Below are 21,995 nucleotides of genomic sequence, written 5' to 3'. Positions count from 1 at the left end.
CAACCAATTCCAGTTGTCTTTTGTATTACGCTTTGAATTAGAGCAGCTCAAACATTAAATCACCACTGGCATGTTTTTGCAGAAACAATAATAATTTGATACTATGGCAGGAATTTTTATTGACTTTTATTGACGATCAGAGGACCTCCACCACTGCCAGCCCATGAATTATCAGTGAACTTAATGACCCGGTGAGGTGTGGAGTCAGAGGGGCGTTACTTGGACGACTGTTCATGTTCAACCAGATGACAGATCGCTGTGTGTTGGGGGGACATGGGAAAAACTACACAGCAAACATGTAAACAGTGAAAATACACACGGATGAGAAATTCCTCATGTTGCTGCAATCTGAACGAGGACAGAAACACACCCAACTTTACATTTTTTAAATCTATTTAGGATCTTGAGCCACAGTGACAACAGATCATTCTTTATGCCTCTGAACCTGATGGTGTCTGTCCTTACTGAACATGAGTCAAACCCTCTCTTTGTTTTGTACTTTGAGTCTCCAGAATGCTGCGTCTGCAGGAAGTCAGACATTCAGCTTTGCTTTGCAGCTTTTGTATTCCAGATACAGAACGTCCCCCTGTGAGTGTATTCAGGCTGTTTCTGCACTACAGCAACATCTGGTGGCTCAGGGGGCAGAAAGCATGTGACATCCACTCCTCACTTCTTCTTCTGTGGTGTGCAGAATAATTTATATTTCACTTTCAACAAGCCGTGTTTACGTGAAAATGTGTCTGGTTTTTTTAAACAAGAGGACAACAAAACTGTTTGACTCCTTGTCCTCTAACCCCGTCCTGAGCGTGTTTAACACTTCTATTTTACTCCCAGGTACACCCTGCTGGGTGTTAATGACAGTGCTGAGAGCTGCTAATTGAAACAGAGCTGTGATGTCACCAGGGCGTAAAATCTGAAGCTGTTACACAGAAAAAGAAACTTAGCAGATGGTGAAGAACAACAGAGCACGGAGGGGGACTGTGAGAGGGAAGTGGTGCAGGTTTTTGTTGTTTAGAGCCTCACAGCTGAATAATTCAGGTTGTACAAACCTATTTTAGGTCTGCAAGCCAAAACAACATGTGATGCTCCACAAAGTCTCACTGGTTTCTGACTGTTAGAGACATTATGAATAATCAACAGAGAGTGGGTCTTTGGTTAAACAAACAAAATAAACAGATAAAAACATTTTATTTTAAGAGATACAGAAATGCATTGACATTAGCCATGTTAGCTTGGCTCTTGGGGTGTCGATGTCTCAACAACACAGTTGGTCTATTGGCTGGTTGGACCAGCACCAGTTGTTGAATGGACTGCATTGATATTATGTACACACATTCATGTAGCAGCTAATGTTATGCTAACACGTTCAAAGAATGTAAACATGGTAACATAACTGTTAACATCAAGGTGTTAGCGTTGATATTGTGAGCATGTTAGCATACTAATGTTAGCGTTTAGCCCAATGTACTGTGCCTACATAGCTGCTAGCATTGTTTTTTTTAGATGTCAGCACTGAATAAAGATAACATCCATAAAATTATGATTGGCAGTAAGGACTCCTGAAGAGTATTCTGTTAGCATAAAGATAATTAGAAAATGTTTTTGGCAGAGCAAAGTGATCTCAGTTTGTCCTTCAGCTTAAAAGGTCCTGATGCTTCAAAAACAAAGCATGTAGCTGCATGTTTCCCTTTGTAGTCGAAGCTTTCTCCACTTTATGGTTACAAATAGAATAAAATCATTACATCTTACTTTTTGGAAGCGAGCCGAGGATGCCGCCTCTCCTTTTAACCTCCGCTAATGTATTGGCGTCATTCATTGTATTAGTATGTGGCTGAGGCCCTGATTATGTTTGCATATTTCTGTAATGGCTCCTGTGGCCTGATGCCAGCTTCAGACTAAATGTAAAGTGATGGTGAGCTGCAGATCCTTGGAAAGGGGTCTCCCCATACTAAGTGGGGTGTCAGCGGAAAGGGAAATATTATTTATGTGTCGTCTTTGCAGAACAATTTATGCACATAGCATGTCCTTCCAAGAATGGGGAAGCAACTGTCGGGACAAACGATAAAGACACGATCTTTGAGACTGTCTGAAGCTTTCAGAAACATGTACAATGTTGTATTAATACACGGACAATCCTTTGAATTTGAACCAGTGCGCAGGATCACCCCCGTATCCAGACATTACATGCACACAGCCACAGATCCTCAGAGGTGCTGAGCTGCAGGAGGTGTGATGATGAGATATGTGGATGAATAAAGAAGTCTAGATTAAGACCACAGGGGGTCCAGCAGGGCCCGATCCTCTAGGACAAAATACCAGTCAGACACAGCAGGAAACATGTGTTTAAATTCCTCATTTATTCAGCCTCCTCTGCACTTTCAGTCTGTGGTTCTGTGCCTGGGGGGCCACCCTTTATTTTCTATTATAAGAAATGCAGGAAAAATAGTCCCAATATTCAGTGATGTTGCAATTTTAACCCACTAAAATATGGTACTATTTGCTTGTCTAATTATTACCATGTTTGTTTCCTCATATTTGAGCTGTAGTGTGTGTTTCAGTCCTCTTGGGGGCGCTGTGTTTCAGCGCGATCCTCCCCACTAAGCAGACAATTCACTCTGCTGACACTCAGCCTCTAAAGTGTGACCCCTAAATGTCCATATAAATCTTCAGCTCTCCACCTTCCCCCTCTAATAATGCTGTGAGACGAGGAGCAGCTGTGCAGGAAAAAAAAACGCTCTGCCCTGCGATGGACATGTTCAAGGTGGAGACAGTGCGTGTTAGTCACTCACAGCAGGAGTTACATCACTGCTCATATCAAATAATCACGCACTTCCTTTCGTTAAACATGTGACTTCTTCCCAAGGTGTTGTTGTAAAATGTCAGATTCTGACGCTGTCGTTCCTGCAGTGGGAACATCTGCATCCTTTGTTATTGTGCTGCATGACTTCTTTACACACAGCTGGTGGAGGCCGACTTCATGCTGCCTGCATGTGCAAAAACAAAATAAGATAAGAGATCTGCTTAATTATTGTGACCTTTGTTTATTGATCCTGGAGGCAGAGGTGCATGAGAGGGGGATGGGTGTGGAAGAATTGAATTGTAAGCCAGAAACCCTGTGTTTTTGGATGTGTATACGTGCAGTTCATGGCTGTTTTAGGGCCGAATGTGGGAGCTACATTTGCTTGCATCCAGCTCTACATCAGTCTGCTGTGTCCTTGTGTCTCTGCATTGTCCTCTTTGTGTGTTTTAAAATGTCCCCATAGTTAATCCATGATATATCTGAGGAGCTGCTCTGTTGACAGGAGGAGTTAAACTGCTCAAGTAGAGGAGTCTTTACAGAGCATGGTGGGATTACCCACAAGCCTCACTTCCTCAGCTCTTAACCTGCCCACATCTACCTACTAAAAGGATTTAAGCTTTAAAGAAAATAATATCTGTACACCGAGGTTTCCTTTACAGTAGGTCGAAAGCAGGATTAACCTTCATGCAAGATTAGAATTACCAAATCAGCATCAAATGAGCCACGTCTTCTCACATCATCAACCTTTTAAAATCCCCAGGCATGTGGTGAGGGAGTGTCATGTGATGCTACAGTAAGAGGACGACACACACACACACTGGGTCGGAGGTGTCCAGGCTGAATTTATTGCTGCTGTGGCTAATTTGAGCTCCCAGTGGAGGATTATGTGTTCTTAAGCGGGATTTTTAAAGGATATGTGGGGAATAATTGCATGCATGTATGTTTCACACTGGCAGATATTTTAGATTTACAGGGCCAGAGTTAGATCATGAGATTCCTAAAGCTACTGGAAACAACATTTATTGAATTGTTTTTGCAGAGGTGGCCCCCATGTTACAGAAAAACTATAGCATCAGATTTTTGGATTGTTACATATATAAATATTTTTTTCCTTGCGTACAATTTTTTGAATGTCAAAATAAACAAATAATTTTGGTTCCCAATGGCTGGTGCTCTAGGTGGCTAACCATGTCGTCTACCGTAAGCATTTACTGGTAACTTACCACCTTCAGAGGATGCAAAAGTACAGTAGAAGTAGAAGAACGGATAAATAGTAAAAAAGAAATTCAGCTGCGTGTATGACTCCCAGACTTGGCCCTTTGGCGCGTGTCATCCCCCACTCTCTCTTCCCCTGTTTCCAACACTTTCCACTGTCCCTCTATAAATAAAAGGCAAAAAAACTAATCTGTAAATCTACCAATTTATATAAAAAAGTGCAATTCAATTGTGTCTGTGCAAAGGTAACTGAATCTCACGCACTATTTAAGAGACTATTACATTTTAATTACTATTACTTTAAATAATGAACATTTAGTTCATTTCAATGTGTAAATCAGTTGGATGGTGAATGTCTTGCTGCTTTGAATCTGCTCCGATGTCGTAAGCATGTCGAGTCTCTCTTGTCTTGATCAGTCTTTCACCTCGTTTACGTCACTTTTCGTCTCTCAAGCGGAGTACTGTATTTAAATACATTTTTTTAGTATCTGTACTTGAGTATTATTTTTGGGGAAACGTATTACTTTTACTCCGCTACATTTGAAAGACAAATATCGTACTTTTGACTCCACATTTCTATGAATGTTCTCGTTACTCGCTACTTTTGCTCTGAAGTCGGCTGATGAATTTTCTCTTCTTGTCCAAAATCCAAAAGACAGTAAACTGTGTTCGTGTAGTTGTGCGTGTGGTTTGTCTAAGTGGTGTTGCCGTATCTGTACGTTGCGGATCTCCATAGTTGAATGTAGCGCAAACGCAGAGCAAACGCCACTCAGATCAGGCCGTTCATTTAGTCGTGGGAATGATGGCATTGTGAAAGTACAACAACGTTTAGAAATGTTTTTAAATAGTAGTTTGAATATTTCAGTATTTTTAAAAGCAAGTACTCAAGTACTTTAACTCAAGTAATAAAGTGACTTCCACTTGTATTGGAGTAATATTTGACGAGGAGTATCTATACTTTGACTCAAGTAATGAAGTTGTGTACTTTGTCCACCACTACTCAAGCACTGGTTGGATACACCAAGGAATTGTCTTTTAAGTGTTAACATCCTTTTAGGTTTAAAACAGTGTTCATGTTGGGAAAGTGGCCCACACAGATGCAAAATAAAAAAGATCAGTTAATCCCCTCAAATGCATGAATTTATTCCACTCCCGACACCTGCCTTACGAGGCCAGAAGTTAGGATACCTCCGGCTTTTTGTGGCTTCTTCTTAAGGGGTCAAAAGTACAATATTATATGTTGTTGGAAAGATTATTGCTGGATTTATTTTTGCACCAGTTTTCTCACATGTTCCTAAATAGACCAAATTAGACACATCAATCTGAAGAAGCAGAGTACAGGCCTCAGTCTGACGCTCGCCTCACGAGGCTAACATGACCCCAATATTTCCTCTTTTTTTTCTTAAATACCAGAACAGCCGCATTAGAGGCAGATTTGAGCTGAGTGTACTGCAGAGATGGTCGAGGGGTCGATGGGGGTATTTTTGAGATACAGCCCAAATCTATCTGACACACGGAGCGCATTCCTAAATAAGATTTAACCCGGTAAGATGGCACAACAGTCATGAATAGATCTGGAAGGGTTGACACTAAGATTTAAAGGAGTTCTCTAAAGAAAACTTATATGTTGTCTGCTTCATAGATATCACATTTCAGGGATTATCAGGCGGGAGAAGAGGTGAGTGAGGTGTCAAGCCAGCATCAGAGTTACAGAAGGAGATAATGAAAGCTGGTGAGCTGCTGGAGAAGATGTCTCCGGGTTTTTTTTCGTCAGCTCTCCCTTGATGAATCGGGGTCAGAGACAGTTTAAGATGGAGGAGAGGGTGTGGAAAGGCTTTTACTGCAGCACAGCAGAAGACTGGATTTCTGCTTCAGCACATTTGACGAATACAAAAAGGAGGAAATGGAGCAGAGAAAAAAAGAGGGAAATCGTGGAAATCAATGTAAAATTCAAGCGAGATTCAGGTGGGAAAACCAGATCAGACTGACATAAAAGAGGACAGGAAAGGTCAGAAGAAGGCAGGAGGGCTGAATAAAAAATGTGAAGGTGGAGGAAGCAGTGGAAAGAAGGAGAAGAGCGCGTCAGGTGGAGGAGAAGAGGAGCAGATGGAGAGGAAGGGCAGGCAGACTGTGCCAAGCAGGGCTTTCACGTAAGGAGACCGAGTCACTGGCAGGGAGCAGAATAAAGACTGACACAGATTGATGGCCCGAGACATTAAGAGACTGAAGTGGAGCAGACTCCAGAGAGGAATAAACCCACTACAATAACATCTTTATGAATGAGTGAAGAGGCCGAGAGGGAAATATCCAAAGAACACAGGAGAGGAATAATGAAATGATTTCTCCTCTGTAGTGCCGTCTTATTACAGCGATAGTCATGAATCAGCTGAGAGGAGGAGGTCACAGAGCAGATGAAAATTTGATGAGGAGGGAGGGTTGATGCCTGCGAAGACATTGTCAATGCCAATCAATGTGATAACACAGAGTCAACCTTACAGTAAAATTTATTATGTTTCTTTATTAAATGAAATCTATTTACAGTCGAGTCAAGGTCAGAAAAAGACTCGGACCAGTGAGATGAACGACAAACCTAAATACATCCGTCTGCGTTTTCTGAGTATCACACTCACACACGCAAGAGTCGCACAAACAAAAATGTATTCTCTAGGCAAGTTAGAAATTTGTCATGAATAATGCTTACGGATTGAATTTAACGTCTCTAAACGAAAGTTAGGCTTAAAGCCCCGCCTGAAAAAAGCTGAGTCCCCACTAAGCCTGCCTTTACCGTCGAAACTTTGAGATGAAATATTTATGGAATAAAAAATGTTATAAATACATAAAGTAACATCGACCTGGCTTCTATTAAACATTATATCGAACAATATATAATCATGTTTTTCATTTACCTAATGACGCTAGGCTAATGCGAGTGATGGCCGCTGACCTTTGGTTGGTTAAGTTGTTTGTTTGGTTATTTCGTATCATGAAATACAATAAATGTCAGTTGTAGTTTGTCAAAGCTTATCAGCTGATTTTGGATCGTTTTACTTTTACTAGAAGAAACGAGGGAAAGTGGATGATGCCGGTAGTGACAAGCACACACTGCTAGTTCCAGCAATAAGGAAGCTAATGTGATAGACATCTTGTTCCCACAGATATCTATAATAACGACCATGAGGAGGATGTAAAAGAGGACTGTCAGAACGAGCTGCAATAATACTGTGAGTTAGCGTCATTAGCCTGAAAGGAAGCTACTTGCCATGTGCTGTGTTCCTCTGCAGACGTTAGCTGCTAGCTAGCAGGAGTTGTGTAACGCTGCTTCCAAAGTAACGTAAGATGAATCTGTTTGTTCATGGACAGTGTTAATTATTTGAGAAAGTGTTTCATGTATGTTGTGTTATTAAGCACTGAAGTGAGCAAATAAACTGAATATGAATGAATGAATGTAACGTAAGAGGAATCTGTTTTACCATAAAGTAATAAACTTTAGCTGTACTGCAGTCGTTTTTGCTCAGAGTATTTTTGTAGCGGCTGATTTGAATTTGATTTGGATTGAGATGTAATGTACTGAATTAAATGTCCTTGGGTGCTGAATTAACACGCATTTTAAGGATATACCCAGGACAATTTTGTTGCTTCAAACCATTAGCACCAGCTATAAACAATATAGCCATTCATATCTCCCCCAAACACATTTCCCTGGTGCCCTTATAGGTACCGATACTATGTCAGTTTAAAGGACACTGAGAATGCAAACTAATTAAATTGGGTCACATGTCTGAAGGCTTTACATCAACCCATACGCAATTGTTAAATGAGAATGTGGACAAATGTTAGACAAATAACCAGGGTTGCTGCTTTCCTTTTTTACGTCTAGATATTTGTGAGCAAAAATAGGAGATTATTTGCAGCTGATGTGACTTTAAGGATTGTTCAGTGAATCACGATAGACCATACGTGAGAAATGAATCAAAATGTTGCTAATAACTATAAGGAAAAAAAGCTGAATTAAAGTTACCCAATCTCAACAAAGGTGAGACGATGGTGACACTGATGAAGTGCGGGCAGTCCCCTGCACAGAAAGTTTGTGAATAGCACGAGAAAGACATCAACTGAGTCATATGTCTGTCAGGTCAGCAGCATGAAGAGGGAATGATCAAGGAGCTCAGCTGAACATCCCTCATGCACAGCAGCGGTTTAAATAACAGCCTGGAAGTGGGCGACTCTGTATCATCAGACCTTATTCTTCTTCATTTTGGAGGTTATGTTTGCTGTTTGAGTCTTCTTCTGTAGATCTAATGGAGGGATAAGTATTAAGTGCTTTATTTTGTTTGTATTTATTTGGTTTTAATGATGTTTCAAGGCTTTGGGTTTCCTGAGTGAGTTGCTGAGTAATGAGGACGGTGTATTAAGTCGGCATTAGTGTCAAACATTAAAATCCTCGCACACCTCCAACGAAAGAGAGAGATTATGTGTTGCAGTGCTGCGGGGTTTAAATCCACCTAATGACCACACATAAACAGATTTAAAATGTTGCTGCTTTCATATCAGCCACTTTAATGGAGAGCAGAGAAGATCATGTAAAGAACGGATTTAGAAAATAATATCACATTAAGCTAAAAATGCATAAAGTATGGTTAGAAAATGCTTATTTTATGGTTTGTATCTGGGTAAAATATATTCCCTAATCCACTCCAGTGGAAATGACTAAAGCTGAAGCAGCATATGGCTCATCTGTTGAGCTGCACCAGCTCGTCATCCATACTTTACTGGACGGCACGAACTCGTATGTTCTGAATACTTCGCACAGCAGGTCAGCGTGTGTTTCTCAGCGAGGAACCTCTTTACATCTGTTCTTTTTACTTATTCACAGTGTAGCGTGTCTGTCACGTATGGAAGTGTCTTTTTCTTTCCTTTAATTCAAAATTCATGAAGCTGCAGCAGCCCTAACCGCCTCTGTGCGCCATGTATTTGCATGCTTTAATGCATGAGTAAGCAGGTAAGATTACATAGCAGTTTGTTCTGTGCTTAGTAAACTGTACTGAGAGCACTAATGAGGAGGTATGTGGGTGTTGAGTGACAGCTCTGTTTATAATGTCTGTATGATCTGAGCCCAAAGAAACACCTCAATACCTCTTCCTGTGAACAGTCTAGTCAGGTAAAGAAAGAAGCTTCTTTTTGCTAGATGCAATGCATCAAAATGTTCAAGTATATTTTCTATTATCTAACATATGAAAGATGTCAAATAGTGGTTAAAACGAACATCAAACTCCATCATTGAATAGATGTAGATTCATTTGTAGATAAAGTAAGCAGAGGACGTTGGAGGACTTTGGTTACGTAGCACACCGATTAAAGAAAATCATTTTTGGGGAGAGGGTTTTGTCACCGTAACTCACAACTCGTTGTTGGTGTTTGTTGGCTTGAGACGTGTGGAAGATCTTGGATTTTGTTTTTTTAAAGCCCCCCTCCAGTGAAAATCAAGTGTGTAACCTTGTAAACATCTCCATGTGGTGTTCTTCATGTGCTACAAGACATATCAGGGACAACATGAGCAGTCATCTCCATGGCTGGGCCTGTCTGCTTTTAAACTGCAGTGTACCAAGGACAGGCTGAACAACACGTTTTCAGATTGGCAGGTTTAAGACGTCACAAACCTAAGGAGCCAATCCCGTTAATGGACGGGGTGACGCGATTCATATCATTATTTGTAACCTATGGCAACCACATCGGCGATGTACGAGCCAGCTGTAACCGTCATAGTAATTTTTGCAAACTCACTACTGACCACTAATGTTAACGTTACTACTACTAATTACTACATTTCAAGCTTGCTAAGTCTCAACAAGTTGCCACTAAACGACGGCAGAGACGTGTTTTGTTTTCAGCTGTAATTTTACGAAAGCAGAAACATAGCACATAGTGGGCGGGGACTATGCAGATTCAGGAATTGTTAATGAGGGAGAAGGAGAAGATGCCTTAGGAGGATTTTTACAAGGTAATTAAACGTTTCTTTGCAAAAAAAAATCCATATAAGACACAATTTATTATTTCAAGCAGAGGATTTTATATGTCTTAAAACATGACTGGAGCTGCTCCTTAACAAACAAATGCAACCAACAAAATACCAACATTAACTGTCTTCATTTTTTATGTCAGAGTGACGTTGGCAAAACACGTTGTCATCATGTTGAATCGTCCTCTAACGTAAACATGGACTGATGACGTTTAGTGGCCAGTGTGTGTGTGTGTTCATGTGTTTGCTTGTTGATGTACATATTCAATATATCACACACAGCAGAGAGTCCATCATGCCCCTCATGTCAATAAGACCACAGCCCGGCCTTCGCAGTAAGTGGATGAATAACCACGAAATTCATTCCTCTGCATCCCATCAGACAATCACCTTTATTAACACTCCTCTTCATCACCTTTGTTCCGTTTCCTCTGGTCCCTCTAAGCTCTCAGTGTTTCCCGGGACGCGGCCGCATGACGCCTCCACTGACTGAAGCTTTAATAACACTAAAAGGTTCAGCCCCGCCCCCTCAGCTCCCCCTGTAACCTCCCTCATCACTGGAATTATCAGGTCGCTCTTATAACTCACCTGCCATGACTCACGTTGAGCCTGAGAAAAACAACAGTGTGGAAAACAAACATTTTTAAAAAACATGGGCGTTATTAAGAGTTAATGAGCGAAACCACATTTGGAAGTGGGAAGTTTAACATCTCAGACCTGAACAGGTTAAATATCTATAATTCATCTACAAAACTCAGAGAGCACTGAGGCTGATTCTCTCAGACATGTATCACTTCTCTGTCTGTTGAATTATAGATGTTAAAGCAGGTTTTCAATCTGTGCGGCTGAAGCTCTGCATTGTACTCTGCACTGTGTGGTGTGTACCTGCAGCTTGTTCCTATACAGCTGCTGCTACAAGCTGCTGTTTTTCACGTACAACAGCAGTGGTGCAAAGTTAAGATGTGCAGTTACTCAAATACTGTTAAGGTACATTTTATAGTTACTTTAATTTCATTTTCTGCTATTTTATACTTCTGTTGCACAAATGTTAATGTGAAATATTTTACATTTAACTCTCTTTATTGACTTTACAGCTATAGTTACATTGCAGGTAAACATTGTAGATACAAAACACATGATGAACTAAAATGTGGTGCATTTAATTACCTAACTATGTATAAAGTAAATCAAATTTGCTCCTCATCAAACAGATAAAAGGCCAATGAATGCATCAGTATGATAATATAAATCATAATACGACTCAACCGGGGGACACGTTTCAGCATTAAAGGTACTTTTACTTTGATACTTGAGCTGTATTTTCCTGTTGATACTTCTTTTAAAGGAGCAGCAGGACTTCCTCTTGTAATAAAGTATTTACTTTTTTAAACATTATGGTTTTGGCCTTTATTAGATAGGACAGTGGATAGGGTCAGAAATATGGGAAGAGAGAGTGTGGATGACGTGCAGCAAAGGGCCGAGTGTTGGACTAATACCTGGGCCCGCTGCGTCGGGAACTGTAGCATCTGTATGTTGGCCGTGTGATCCAACCGCTGAGCGAAGTATTTCCACATTGAGGCATCGCTGTCGTGGCACTTGAGAAACTGCACAAACGGTTATTAAACAATACTTACCTAACAGCATCCTGATCAAATAGCAGTGCAGCAAACATCACTTGTTGTCGAACACAACACAGCCAACATCACTGTTTGCATAATAATTTATTCACATATTTTTCACATACTATATATTATTATTGCTGCAGTTCTGGAGCCTTTCAGGTTTTCACTTTCATTATTCCCACTCGGGGATTCTATGTTCATATATTTTTCATCTTCATGCATGCTAAGTATTACATTTCACAGGAGCAGGATGCAAATAAATAAAACAGTCTCTTTTTAAGTTACATGTCGTAATCTACCCATTCTATTAATGCTTCAGTAACATGCCTTTTTCGGAGTCCATACAGGGGGGACACTTTCGGAACATATAGTCTCCATTAGAGGGTGAAGGCTTAACAAAGAGCACATTAATAATACATATTGTTAAAGCTGGCAATCTATGATTAATCTTCATTACCACCCAAACCTCTGTTCCCCCGTCCAAGTGAAGCCCGTCTACACCCAAAGGGAAAAGGCTAAGTGTCATTATAACATTTCATCTATGTACAGTAACTTTGAAATATGGCACCAAATCTGCTTGTGAAAAAAAGCTTGAGGTTACAAGTTAAAATATATGTGACTACGTTTCTTTTTCCTGTTTATCTGGAGAAAAATCTTTATATAACTCTTTAGCCCCGTAGACAGCGATCGCACTTTGCGAGTGCAAACACTGGCACACTTTTCTTTTTTCTGAGAGTAAACAGCATGCCTCACAGGCACAGGAAGCAGTGTGGTGCGTAACACAGTGTTGCAAAGTAAATCTAACTCATCCTGAACGCACCATGTGTCTCACTCTGAACAAAAGCTCCCGGCAATGTCAGTCTGTAGTCTGATTGGCACCTAATGCACCAAAGTATATGAAGAAAAGTGACAATTTTAAGAAAAGTCTGGTACACTGACGACAAATACTGTGTTCCAGTTACTGCTGATAGTTTGAGTGCTGTTGGTTTTGTGTTTGACTTTGTGTAAGATTAAAAAAGGTGCTTATTTGTCCGCCGAGTGGCTCTACTCGAAGCTTATGGACAATGAGAAATTACACTATCTTTCTCTCGGTAGCTCAGATTAGCTTAGCATTCAATTTTCTCTGAATGGAGTCAGAGATTGGCTTTTTTTCCCACGCACATGCGTATGCATGCACACGCTTAAGCTCTTGCATATGCACATAATTGGAAAATAAGGGGATTATTTCTGACCTACAGCAAAGGCAAATAATGAAGAACGTCAGATAATTCAACCTCCAACTATCTTTACAGTTTTTTAATATTTTAAGAAATTGCTCAGTTTTATCTGTCGGGTTCTTTGAAGGCAGCTAGTGTCACCTGGCAGAGCAGGAGTCTGCATCGTGTAAGCTTCAGGTGTAAGTTCTGTTGCAGCAACACAGTTGACTCTTTATGAAGGTGATTCTTCTCTCTTGAAGTGTCTCTACTTTGTGAATTGATGCTACACAGAGTCAGTCTGTGCTCCTGAATAATAATGCAGTGGTGAGTTTTGTGCCCTAATGATCGGGGGTCCTGGGCCTTGGAAAAGCTCTTCTGCAAAATGTCAGAGGTCCTCGAGCCCCCAGGCGGAGGAGCCTCTGTCAGACGTAGGCTGACTCACTAGACTGGGTCCTGCCCAGGTTCGGGGCCTGGGACAGGTGTGAAACATCCTTCTTGCGCACTTCACAGATGGACTTCCTGCGAGCCTGCACCCCTCGGATGGCCGTCTTTATCTTCCTCCAGCCGAGGTGGTTGAGCTCGGCCAGGTTTAGCAGCACACATATGCCGCTCACTGCAAACATGAAGACCAGAAACACGGTCTTTTCTGTGGGACGAGACACGTAACACTCCACCTCCTTCACACACGGGTAGCGATCACACTCGAACATCCCGGGCACGTTGAAGCCGTACAGGAAGTACTGGCCGGCCAGGAAGCCGATCTCCAGCGCGTTGCGGAACACCACCTGGATGACGTAGAAACGGGAGATGCCTTCCTGCCGTCGCACCTTGGAGCTCTTGTGCGTTTGAGTGAGGCCCCGGGGTCCGTTGGGGATCTCTTTCACCTCCAGACAGTCGTGATCCTCCTTGCTGCTGTCCGGATGCACCAGGATGCCGTTGATGTTGCGAGAGTGTAGCTTGCGAGCGTGATGGTCATGATGGCGCCCGTGGTGACCGTGACCGTGGTGATCCATGTAGGGATGCAGGAGGGAGTAGCTCCGGTCACGAGCTTTAGCCGACTGGTGGACAGAGTATGTGATGAAGCACAGACTCGGCGTGCACACCAGGATGATCTGAAAGACCCAGTATCGGATGTGCGATATGGGGAAGGCCTTGTCGTAACAGGCCTGGTTGCAGCCAGGCTGCATGGTGTTGCAGATGAACATGATTTGCTCATCCTCGTACACCTTCTCGCCCACGATGCCGACTATCAGGATGCGGAAAATCACCACCACCGTCAGCAGGATCCTGCAGAGAGACAGAAGGAGAAGGAAAGGGCAGGAAGGGGAGGGGGTGGAAAAGGAGATAGATAATGCCAGTTAATGAGGAACAAATGCACGGAGATTGAGGAAGTATGTGGGTGCGTTCTGACAATTGAAATCCTGATTCAACATAATTTTTCTGGTGATTGGATGCTCGGTTTTTTTTATGTTCACCTTGTCTCCTTGAACTGATTCAGAGCACGTGAAAGAACAGTTCTAAGTGAGATCCCTTACCTTTCTTTGTGCATTGATATGTCCTTGCAAGACTGTGTGTGTGTGTGTGTGTGTGTGTGTGTGTGTGTGTGTGTGTGTGTGTGTGTGTGTGTGTGTGTGTGTGTTATCACTCAGCTGCTGTGACAAACAACCCCATAGGAGGATGGAGTTGCGCCCTAGATAGCATGCACACATGAGGTCACAAATCATATGAGACTAAAACAGGTGATTTCACACTCGTCTTCACTGCAGGAATGGAACAGGACATCAGTGTGTGTGACTGCACAGACATTCATTGATTTAAGGAACATCCATGTAAAATTCAGTATTTTCCTTATCTGTCTGGCCTCATGAAACTGCTGTAAAAATTCCCTTGGCATTATGCACCATTATGGGTCAAAGAATAAAAGTTGCAGAGCTTTAAGAGGTTAATTTATTCTGATACCGAAAAAGTTAGTCGCCTAAAATCTTGGGCAACTGATGGAGCTCCTTTGCACAGGAAAAGTAGGAGTGATTGTGTGCAACCTATTGCTGAACCTTACAGGTGGCATCTTCTAAAAACCGATGGTATTTCCCACTGAGCATCATTAGTGCTCTGCTGCAGTTAGAGGGAGTTGGTGTCCAGGGGCCGGAGGAGGATCTAGAGAGCAGTGCGGCTGCTTTTCAAGGCATCACAGAGACTGCTGTACTGTTATCTTCTGGTGTCGATCCAGCACGGGCACTGCGGAGGAGGACTGGGGGCTTTAGGGCTGCACTGTCAGCTCTTTCTAATGAGCGAGGAGAGCCTGCACATCATGGGGCTCCCCGCTATTTATGCCACAATGCAGAGGATGTGCATGCTCCCTGCGTGGAGGAGCCAATTACTTAAAACACACTTGTTTCCAAGCGCAGGAGGGCCACCCGGGGACAGAGACGGATCCCAGATGCATTAGAGCAAATCAGATAAATGGCAGCTCGTGTGACAGAAGCCTTTAATACAAGTGATGTGAGGTAATACTTGTGCGTTTGAAATAAGCACATGAAGCCTTTGTTCTGTTGTTTTTACCCACATGTCAACTGAGTCTCCATAGTGTATCTTTTAATGAGGCTCAAAATGCCCACAGCCACCTTCCATGGTGAGTTACCACAGCAACCAGCGGATTAGTGAAAGGTGAGAGAAGAGGGGTGCAGACATCGAGACACGGAGGAGAAAATTCTGAGAAATGTCTGGAAAGTAGAATTTGTGTTGTCTTAGGAAGAGAATAAAAAAAAAGTGTTAGAAGGAGGCCGTGGAGGAGACAGCTCGCGAAAGCGGAGTGGCAGACAGGTGAGGATAAGAGGTGTCGCACAGGGACACGTGTTAGCGTGAAACACACTTAAAATAGAGCAGCGCGCCGCTGCAGGACTGTTCCAGCTCCACCTGTGAGTTAAAGCCTGTGTGTGCGTGTGTGTGTCTGTGTGTGTGTGAGAAAGACAGACACGAGAACCCAGAGACAAAGAGGGCGAGTCAGCCATGTGTGTGACTTGTGCAAAATGGCAAACATGTCCGGCCATCAGTGCTGGGAGCAGCTGGGAGCGCATACGCTACACTGACTCTCAGTATGTTTGGAAAAGCAGCAGAATGAAGCTGCTCTTTGCACCTTTACTTGTCCTGAATTAAACGCAGGTTGGTTGTTTAATTTGAATAAAGAGATTCTTTGGGATGCTTTGATGTGAGGCGGGTGGATCTGCCTCCACCGACAGCTTGACAGCGGTGGATTTGACCCGAGGGCTGGTATTGATGGTTCCCTGCACCACGAGGAGTCGTTTGACGCATGCTGCTCCCTGAGCTGGAAAGCTGTGGTCGACACTGTTCTTTTAAATGCAAATATTAGTCTAAATAATAGAGGAATTATTTTAATAGCTGATGTTGAGTGTGGACACTGATTTAAAACATGCATAGAGCCGCTTACAGCAGGTCTGCGTTCACTTTCTCTTTCTGTGCACGGTCTGCTCCTTCTCATGCCTGTGATAATAACTACACTGTGATAGCATTAACTAAATGTCACTGAGTCTGCCTAGTAACCACATCTCTACATTGTGACACAAGCTCATCACGTCTTTATGGAAAAAATGCCCACAATAACATTCCTGGTTCAGTTACTGTCGTGTATTTTTCTGTATAAATCAACACATTTATAATATCATCCACAGGAAACAGGCTCTACTTTATGTTGTGTGTTGACTTCCTCATTATAAGTGGACTCAGATCCTAACATACAGTATACTGTACACATGACTGTACTATATTCATGCTTTTTGAGGCTCATTTTGCATTCAACCATGCATGTGTTGCACCATTTTAAACGACCCACACCCCACATACATGATTTTATGTGCTTTATTCAGCACATAGTCAGCTGCAAGTCTGACTTATCATCCAGCGGTTGTAAATCACTGGATTTATTATTAATTCAACAATTTAAAAGTTTCTTTTATAACATATTCATGGTGCACGGACTGAATGAGAAAGGCAGGCGTGTAAAAGTCCTACACCAGCACTTATAACTGGTGTCCTCAGCTTCTCTTTCTGTTACTATAAATAAAACATCGTCCGTCTGCGCACTAATGAACAGACTCCAGAGGATTGGACACAACATATGGATGTGTGGTGTTTGAATTGTGGGTGAGTGGACTGAACCTGTGTGTCCTCCCTGTACGAAGATTCATGGTGAAATCACTGCAAGTTTATTCTCACATAAAACAACGATGCATCCAGAAGCTCCTCTTTAACTCGTTAAGTTAACATCAAAGGTGGTCGTCATGACATTTCTCTTAAAGGTAGATGCTCACCTTACATTCACCAGATTGTGTGCAAATTATCTTTACCTCTGAGTAGTGGAGGCCTACTTGAATGCAGCATCACGCCGTGACTGCAGACTGAGGACTTTGGGATAATGAAAACAAAGGATAAACCCTTTCATGTCTATTTAATATGCAGCACATCTCGACTGCAGTGACTCAGTGCAGCTTTCCTCCCTCCACTGGAAGAATTGTCCAACTCACTTAAGGACTTTTCCTCTGACGGGAAACTTTTCTAAAGTATCGTACTGCAGATATTCAGTCCTTCACTCTTTACTTGTTTGTCGGGCAGTTTTATATCATTAAAAAATTTAAAGACATTGCAAGTATTGAGTGTTGTGCGGTGTGTTTCTGCAGGCGTGCGTGCGTGTGTGTGTGTGTGTGTGTGTGCTGCTGGATAACAGGATAATCAGCACGGGGCAGATTGCTGCATTAGCAGAAAGCGGTGGACAAAGGTTATCTGCAAACATCAGTGTTTTAAGTCCTGCAGAGTAACGAGCCAATACTGAGCGTCAGAGCAGATCGGAGCAGGACAGCCCTGAAGCGTGGACCTGCAGAATATTCAATAACCACCATAAATGATGAAGACGACTTTAGAATTTTTAGTAAGTCAAACCTGAGGGCAGGATGTAAAAATAAAACCACTTGCTGAGTCGAATCAAAAAGGAAAACGGGAAGAACGAGCAGGCACGACATTGTCACTCCTGTTACTAAATGTTCCTTAAATTATCCTCCACATCTGTCACTACTCATCACCTCATTTAGCGGCTTTCTTCTCACAGGATCTTCCTTCATGTTAGACCTATTGTTACATTTTAGGAGACTTAATAAATCCCTCAAACTGTGACAGAGAATTGGCAAGATTTGAGAGGGAATTAATAAATCTGCATCCCCAGATTAGGATCAAATGTGAATGTTCTCCTTTTTCTTGCTCTAAAACTGACAGCTAAAATTGTTCATGAAGTGCAAAGACCTCCAGTCCTCAAAGATGCGCTAACAATGATCTAAGGAGGAGGAAGTACACTTAAGGACAGCATAAGGACGTGATTCACTGCTGCGCATCTCTACAAACTGATCTGCAGTCAGCTGATTGACCTGTAAGATCGTGTGCATGGTGTAATGGTAGCTGCTCTTCAGCTGGTGTGTCGGCTGGACATGCAGGCTCCGTCTCTCCCACAGGCTTTAACACACACACACACACAAACACACATCATAAACACACACACACGCACATTCATTCATACAGCAGCTGCTGCCGCCGTCCTCCAGGGACAACAATTGCCTCGAGTGCAGCAGCAGATGGATTTACACACACTTTGCCCTCAGACGCACACACACATACACTGTAATATAAATGTTACTGTATATGAGTCATGAGAGAAACACATAAAGGTGTATATCAGTGCATAAAGGTACACACACAGGCCTTAGAGAGGCTGGTTAAGTGCAGGATTATCTGAGCAGAGTAAAAATATGCTTCCCGCCCGTCCGCTCTCCATAATAAGCTCCAGTGATTGCTGATGGCAGCACGTAATGAATAAAGACCTCAGCAGGCAGAGAAATTAGGCAGCTTAATTATCAGAGTGCAGACATTTCTTCCTCTGCTCCTCTCTCAAACTGTTTTAATAGTTTGAGGTCACGCCCACATGTCAGGAAGACGTGCATAAACGCCCGAGGAGGCACTGAGAGCCGCTGTGACGAATACATTCATTTAGACTAAAGTTGTGCACGCTCAGCCGCGGAGCTTCACTCGTTTCCTCCTTTCAAACACTCATGAGTCATATTTTACTGAGAGTTTAAACATAAATGGTTTTAATAAAGGCCTCTTTCATATGTGTGACATTAAAATATCAAAATAAAGGCCTTCCTGTTAGACTTCCTTCCGTTGTGCCGCAGAGTCAAGAAACGTAATTATCTTAGTTACTCATCCAACGGCTCCGAGGGAAACGGCTCCCAGCTGCTTTTACGAATAACGCAGGAAATCTACAGGTATCTGCCTCGATTATACCTCGCCTGTGATGCACTCTAACGAGGTATGAGTTATGATAACAATTGCTTTATGCAACAATCTCAAAATGCAAATGTAATTTGTTTGCTGAGCTGTGAGCTGGAGGGTATCCTGTTTAAAGACAGTCCGCACACAACTTCTCTCTTAACTCACTGCACAGTGTAACCACGCGTGATAAAGATGCAGTGTAAACCAGATGCAGCCTTCCTCCTCACATTTGTCTTCATGCCGTCTAAAATTATCCTTTCATCTAAAAATGATGCTTTCATCTCAGCGTTAGCTACGGAAAGCAAACATTATGCAAACGGGTTTCTCTGCTAAGTGAGTTAAAAACATTCAGATGAATGGAATCAGCATTTCTGCTTTTGGTTCCTGACCTGCACATTTCGCTGATTGAGTCAGAATATGTTCAGAGTATTCCATAATCAGATCTTGTATTAGGAGTGATGATGGTTCTGCATGCTCAACATTAAAAACAAAAGCTGGGCTTTAATTTAAAATGTATCTAACCCGAACACTCACACAAATGCGGTTATCTGCAGATGTTAAATCTGATGTTAGGACTTAGTTGGGCTTTTGATGGAGCTCAGCTTCACCTTGGAGACCTGGAGCACATTAAGCTTAGCTTCATTTCATGTCTCATTTCAAGATCACTACATCCATTTCATTTTAATAAAAAAAATGTAGCAACAACTTTGCACATACTAGTTACTCTACATGCCGCACGTAATGGATAAATATACCCACTAAAATCTGAACCCTGTTGTTTGACTTGAAAGTCTCCATTTTCCCAGAATGCCTCAGTGTTTCCAACAGGACAGGGTTTATTGCAAGTACCGTTGTTTTAGCTGTAGCTGCAGGGAAAGGTTATTTCTGAACAAAGTGCATTGTGTGTTGTGGCTATATTGCATTGTGGTCCACTGAGGTCACATGTCAACCGGATCCTGCCAGCTCTGCAGATTACCTCCCAGTGTCTGATACTGAAGTTAATGGTGAGACAAGAGAACATTCCTCTCTCTATGATTCTGACAGACTGAAATATGTTTCCTGTTAATTGAAGCCATGTTCTAAATCTTTCAGTGCCTCAGCAGTACTACTGGTAGCAGTTGGCAAGTCATCTATTGGAAGAGAAAAGCCAAACTGGAGCCAGAGACTGTATGAGCCTGAATCAAAATGAGGCCTTTAACATTTTTCCAACGCCTTCAGATGAATTAGTATCACTTCGTATTGACAGCAACTAAACTGAGCCCAGAAGTAAAGAGAAGGCTACTGGATATTACCCTGTTAGAGGCATTTACATCTGAACCAACAGATGATGTAAATAACCGATGCTAAGTTGTTGATGTTAAGTAAACCTCACAATATTTTACGTCTGCTGTGGTTGTTGTCATGATTTATTTACAAGTTAACAAGATGCCGGCTTTAAAGAGTTTTCTTTAACATCGTGTGGACTGATTTTAACGCACTCAAACATAAAAAAAATAATGTCTCAGTCTTCTTGTGCAGCTCTTCACTTTTCTTAAAGCAATTTCCCAGAAGCACATGGGACTGACACCGCTTCACCTCTTCCGTCATCATGGTCAGTGACTCGGCTGACTGGGCATTGCCCCACTTGGCCGACCAAGGATGGAGCATTCAGGGATGTAGAAAGAAATGTGGCCCGACGTGAACATTAAATGTTTATTGTATTTTTTTTCTGAATGAAAGCTCTAACAAAGTCTGTTTCCATCACAAAAATATAATTATGTTTCACATCACATTACTTCTTTGATTATTTTGGCTACTAATGGGCAGTCTGTCAGCTGACATATCTCCTTAAAGGGTGGTATGGCTAACATGTTAGCTAACGGTTGCCTGTTTAACATTCTGCAAACACAGAGAAACATAAGTGCTGAATTGGAGTCCTGTCCTGCAATGTAAATCCTGCATTGATTCACCTTTTCGCTCAAATTTTGGTCTCCACCAGTTAAGGTAGAAATCAGGCTCTTTGGCAGCTAACTGCTACATTATGTTAGCCGCTATCTTTGTCTGCCATTCGGTGTAAATTGTAAAGAAAAGCTGCCTGCTTGATGTGAGCAGTAAGCTAAAAGACGCTAAAGTGCTCTGTTAAGCTGTGCTTACTCTTTGTAGGCTCATTGCTAATAGTGATTTCTGTCTCATGACAAGTTGTTAAATCAGTTGTTTGTATCTTAAAATGTTTCATCTTTTGTGAAAGTTCTTTCAATGTCATGCAACCTGGTTGTCACCGATAGGCCTACATAATGCTGTAACTCACTTCCTGGTTGTGCATTACTATATTATCTTTGTTATAAAGAAAGAAAGCCTCACACATTCAGAGAGACGTGGACACGGCACTTCCCTCATGTAATAGCTTATTGTAGTCATGTACTATCATTATGGAAATAGCTCACTGTCAATTCAAATGCGCTCTGAACACTGATGAGCTGCTGTATCAATTTTAAATCTATTTGAATACAGAACAAAGGGGCATGTTAGATACAGAGCTACATTGCCTCACACTCTCCTTATTAACCCTTATTCAATCGTTTGATTCTCTGACACAATCATCGGTGTTCCTGAGCCTACCGTCATTATTAAGCCATCACAATGAGCCCACAGATCTTCATAAACATCTGCTACAGTATATCTTACCACTTTATTACTCAATATGCAAATAGGAGGTTTCAACTGGATGCATTTTTTTAGCAACATATGTGTTTAAAACATTTTTGTATCTACTACAAAATAATGCCCTCAAACATACAACATACATGCACTGATGCAACATTAAACTGACTTCTGTT

The 21,995-nt window shown here is 42.0% G+C and overlaps 1 protein-coding gene across 1 annotated transcript in view; it reads right to left on the bottom strand.

Moving 5' to 3' along the window:
- LOC138600231 (uncharacterized) overlaps nucleotides 1-21,995 on the bottom strand; it is a 36,808-nt gene that overhangs the window by 7,699 nt on the left and 7,114 nt on the right. The window contains exons 3-5 of the mRNA XM_069671700.1: nucleotides 13,278-14,136; nucleotides 11,528-11,635; nucleotides 10,447-10,640 (exon numbers count right to left, since the gene is read on the bottom strand). Coding sequence (XP_069527801.1) covers nucleotides 10,447-10,640; nucleotides 11,528-11,635; nucleotides 13,278-14,136 — 1,161 coding nt within the window. The remainder of the gene's footprint in view (nucleotides 1-10,446; nucleotides 10,641-11,527; nucleotides 11,636-13,277; nucleotides 14,137-21,995) is intronic.

This window comes from Semicossyphus pulcher, unplaced genomic scaffold (assembly GCF_022749685.1).
Source record: "Semicossyphus pulcher isolate SPU_LCO1_2020_fin unplaced genomic scaffold, fSemPul1.0.p SCAF_10, whole genome shotgun sequence".
NCBI classification, from domain to species: domain Eukaryota; kingdom Metazoa; phylum Chordata; class Actinopteri; order Labriformes; family Labridae; genus Semicossyphus; species Semicossyphus pulcher.
This window is presented reverse-complemented; position numbering and strand designations above follow the sequence as displayed.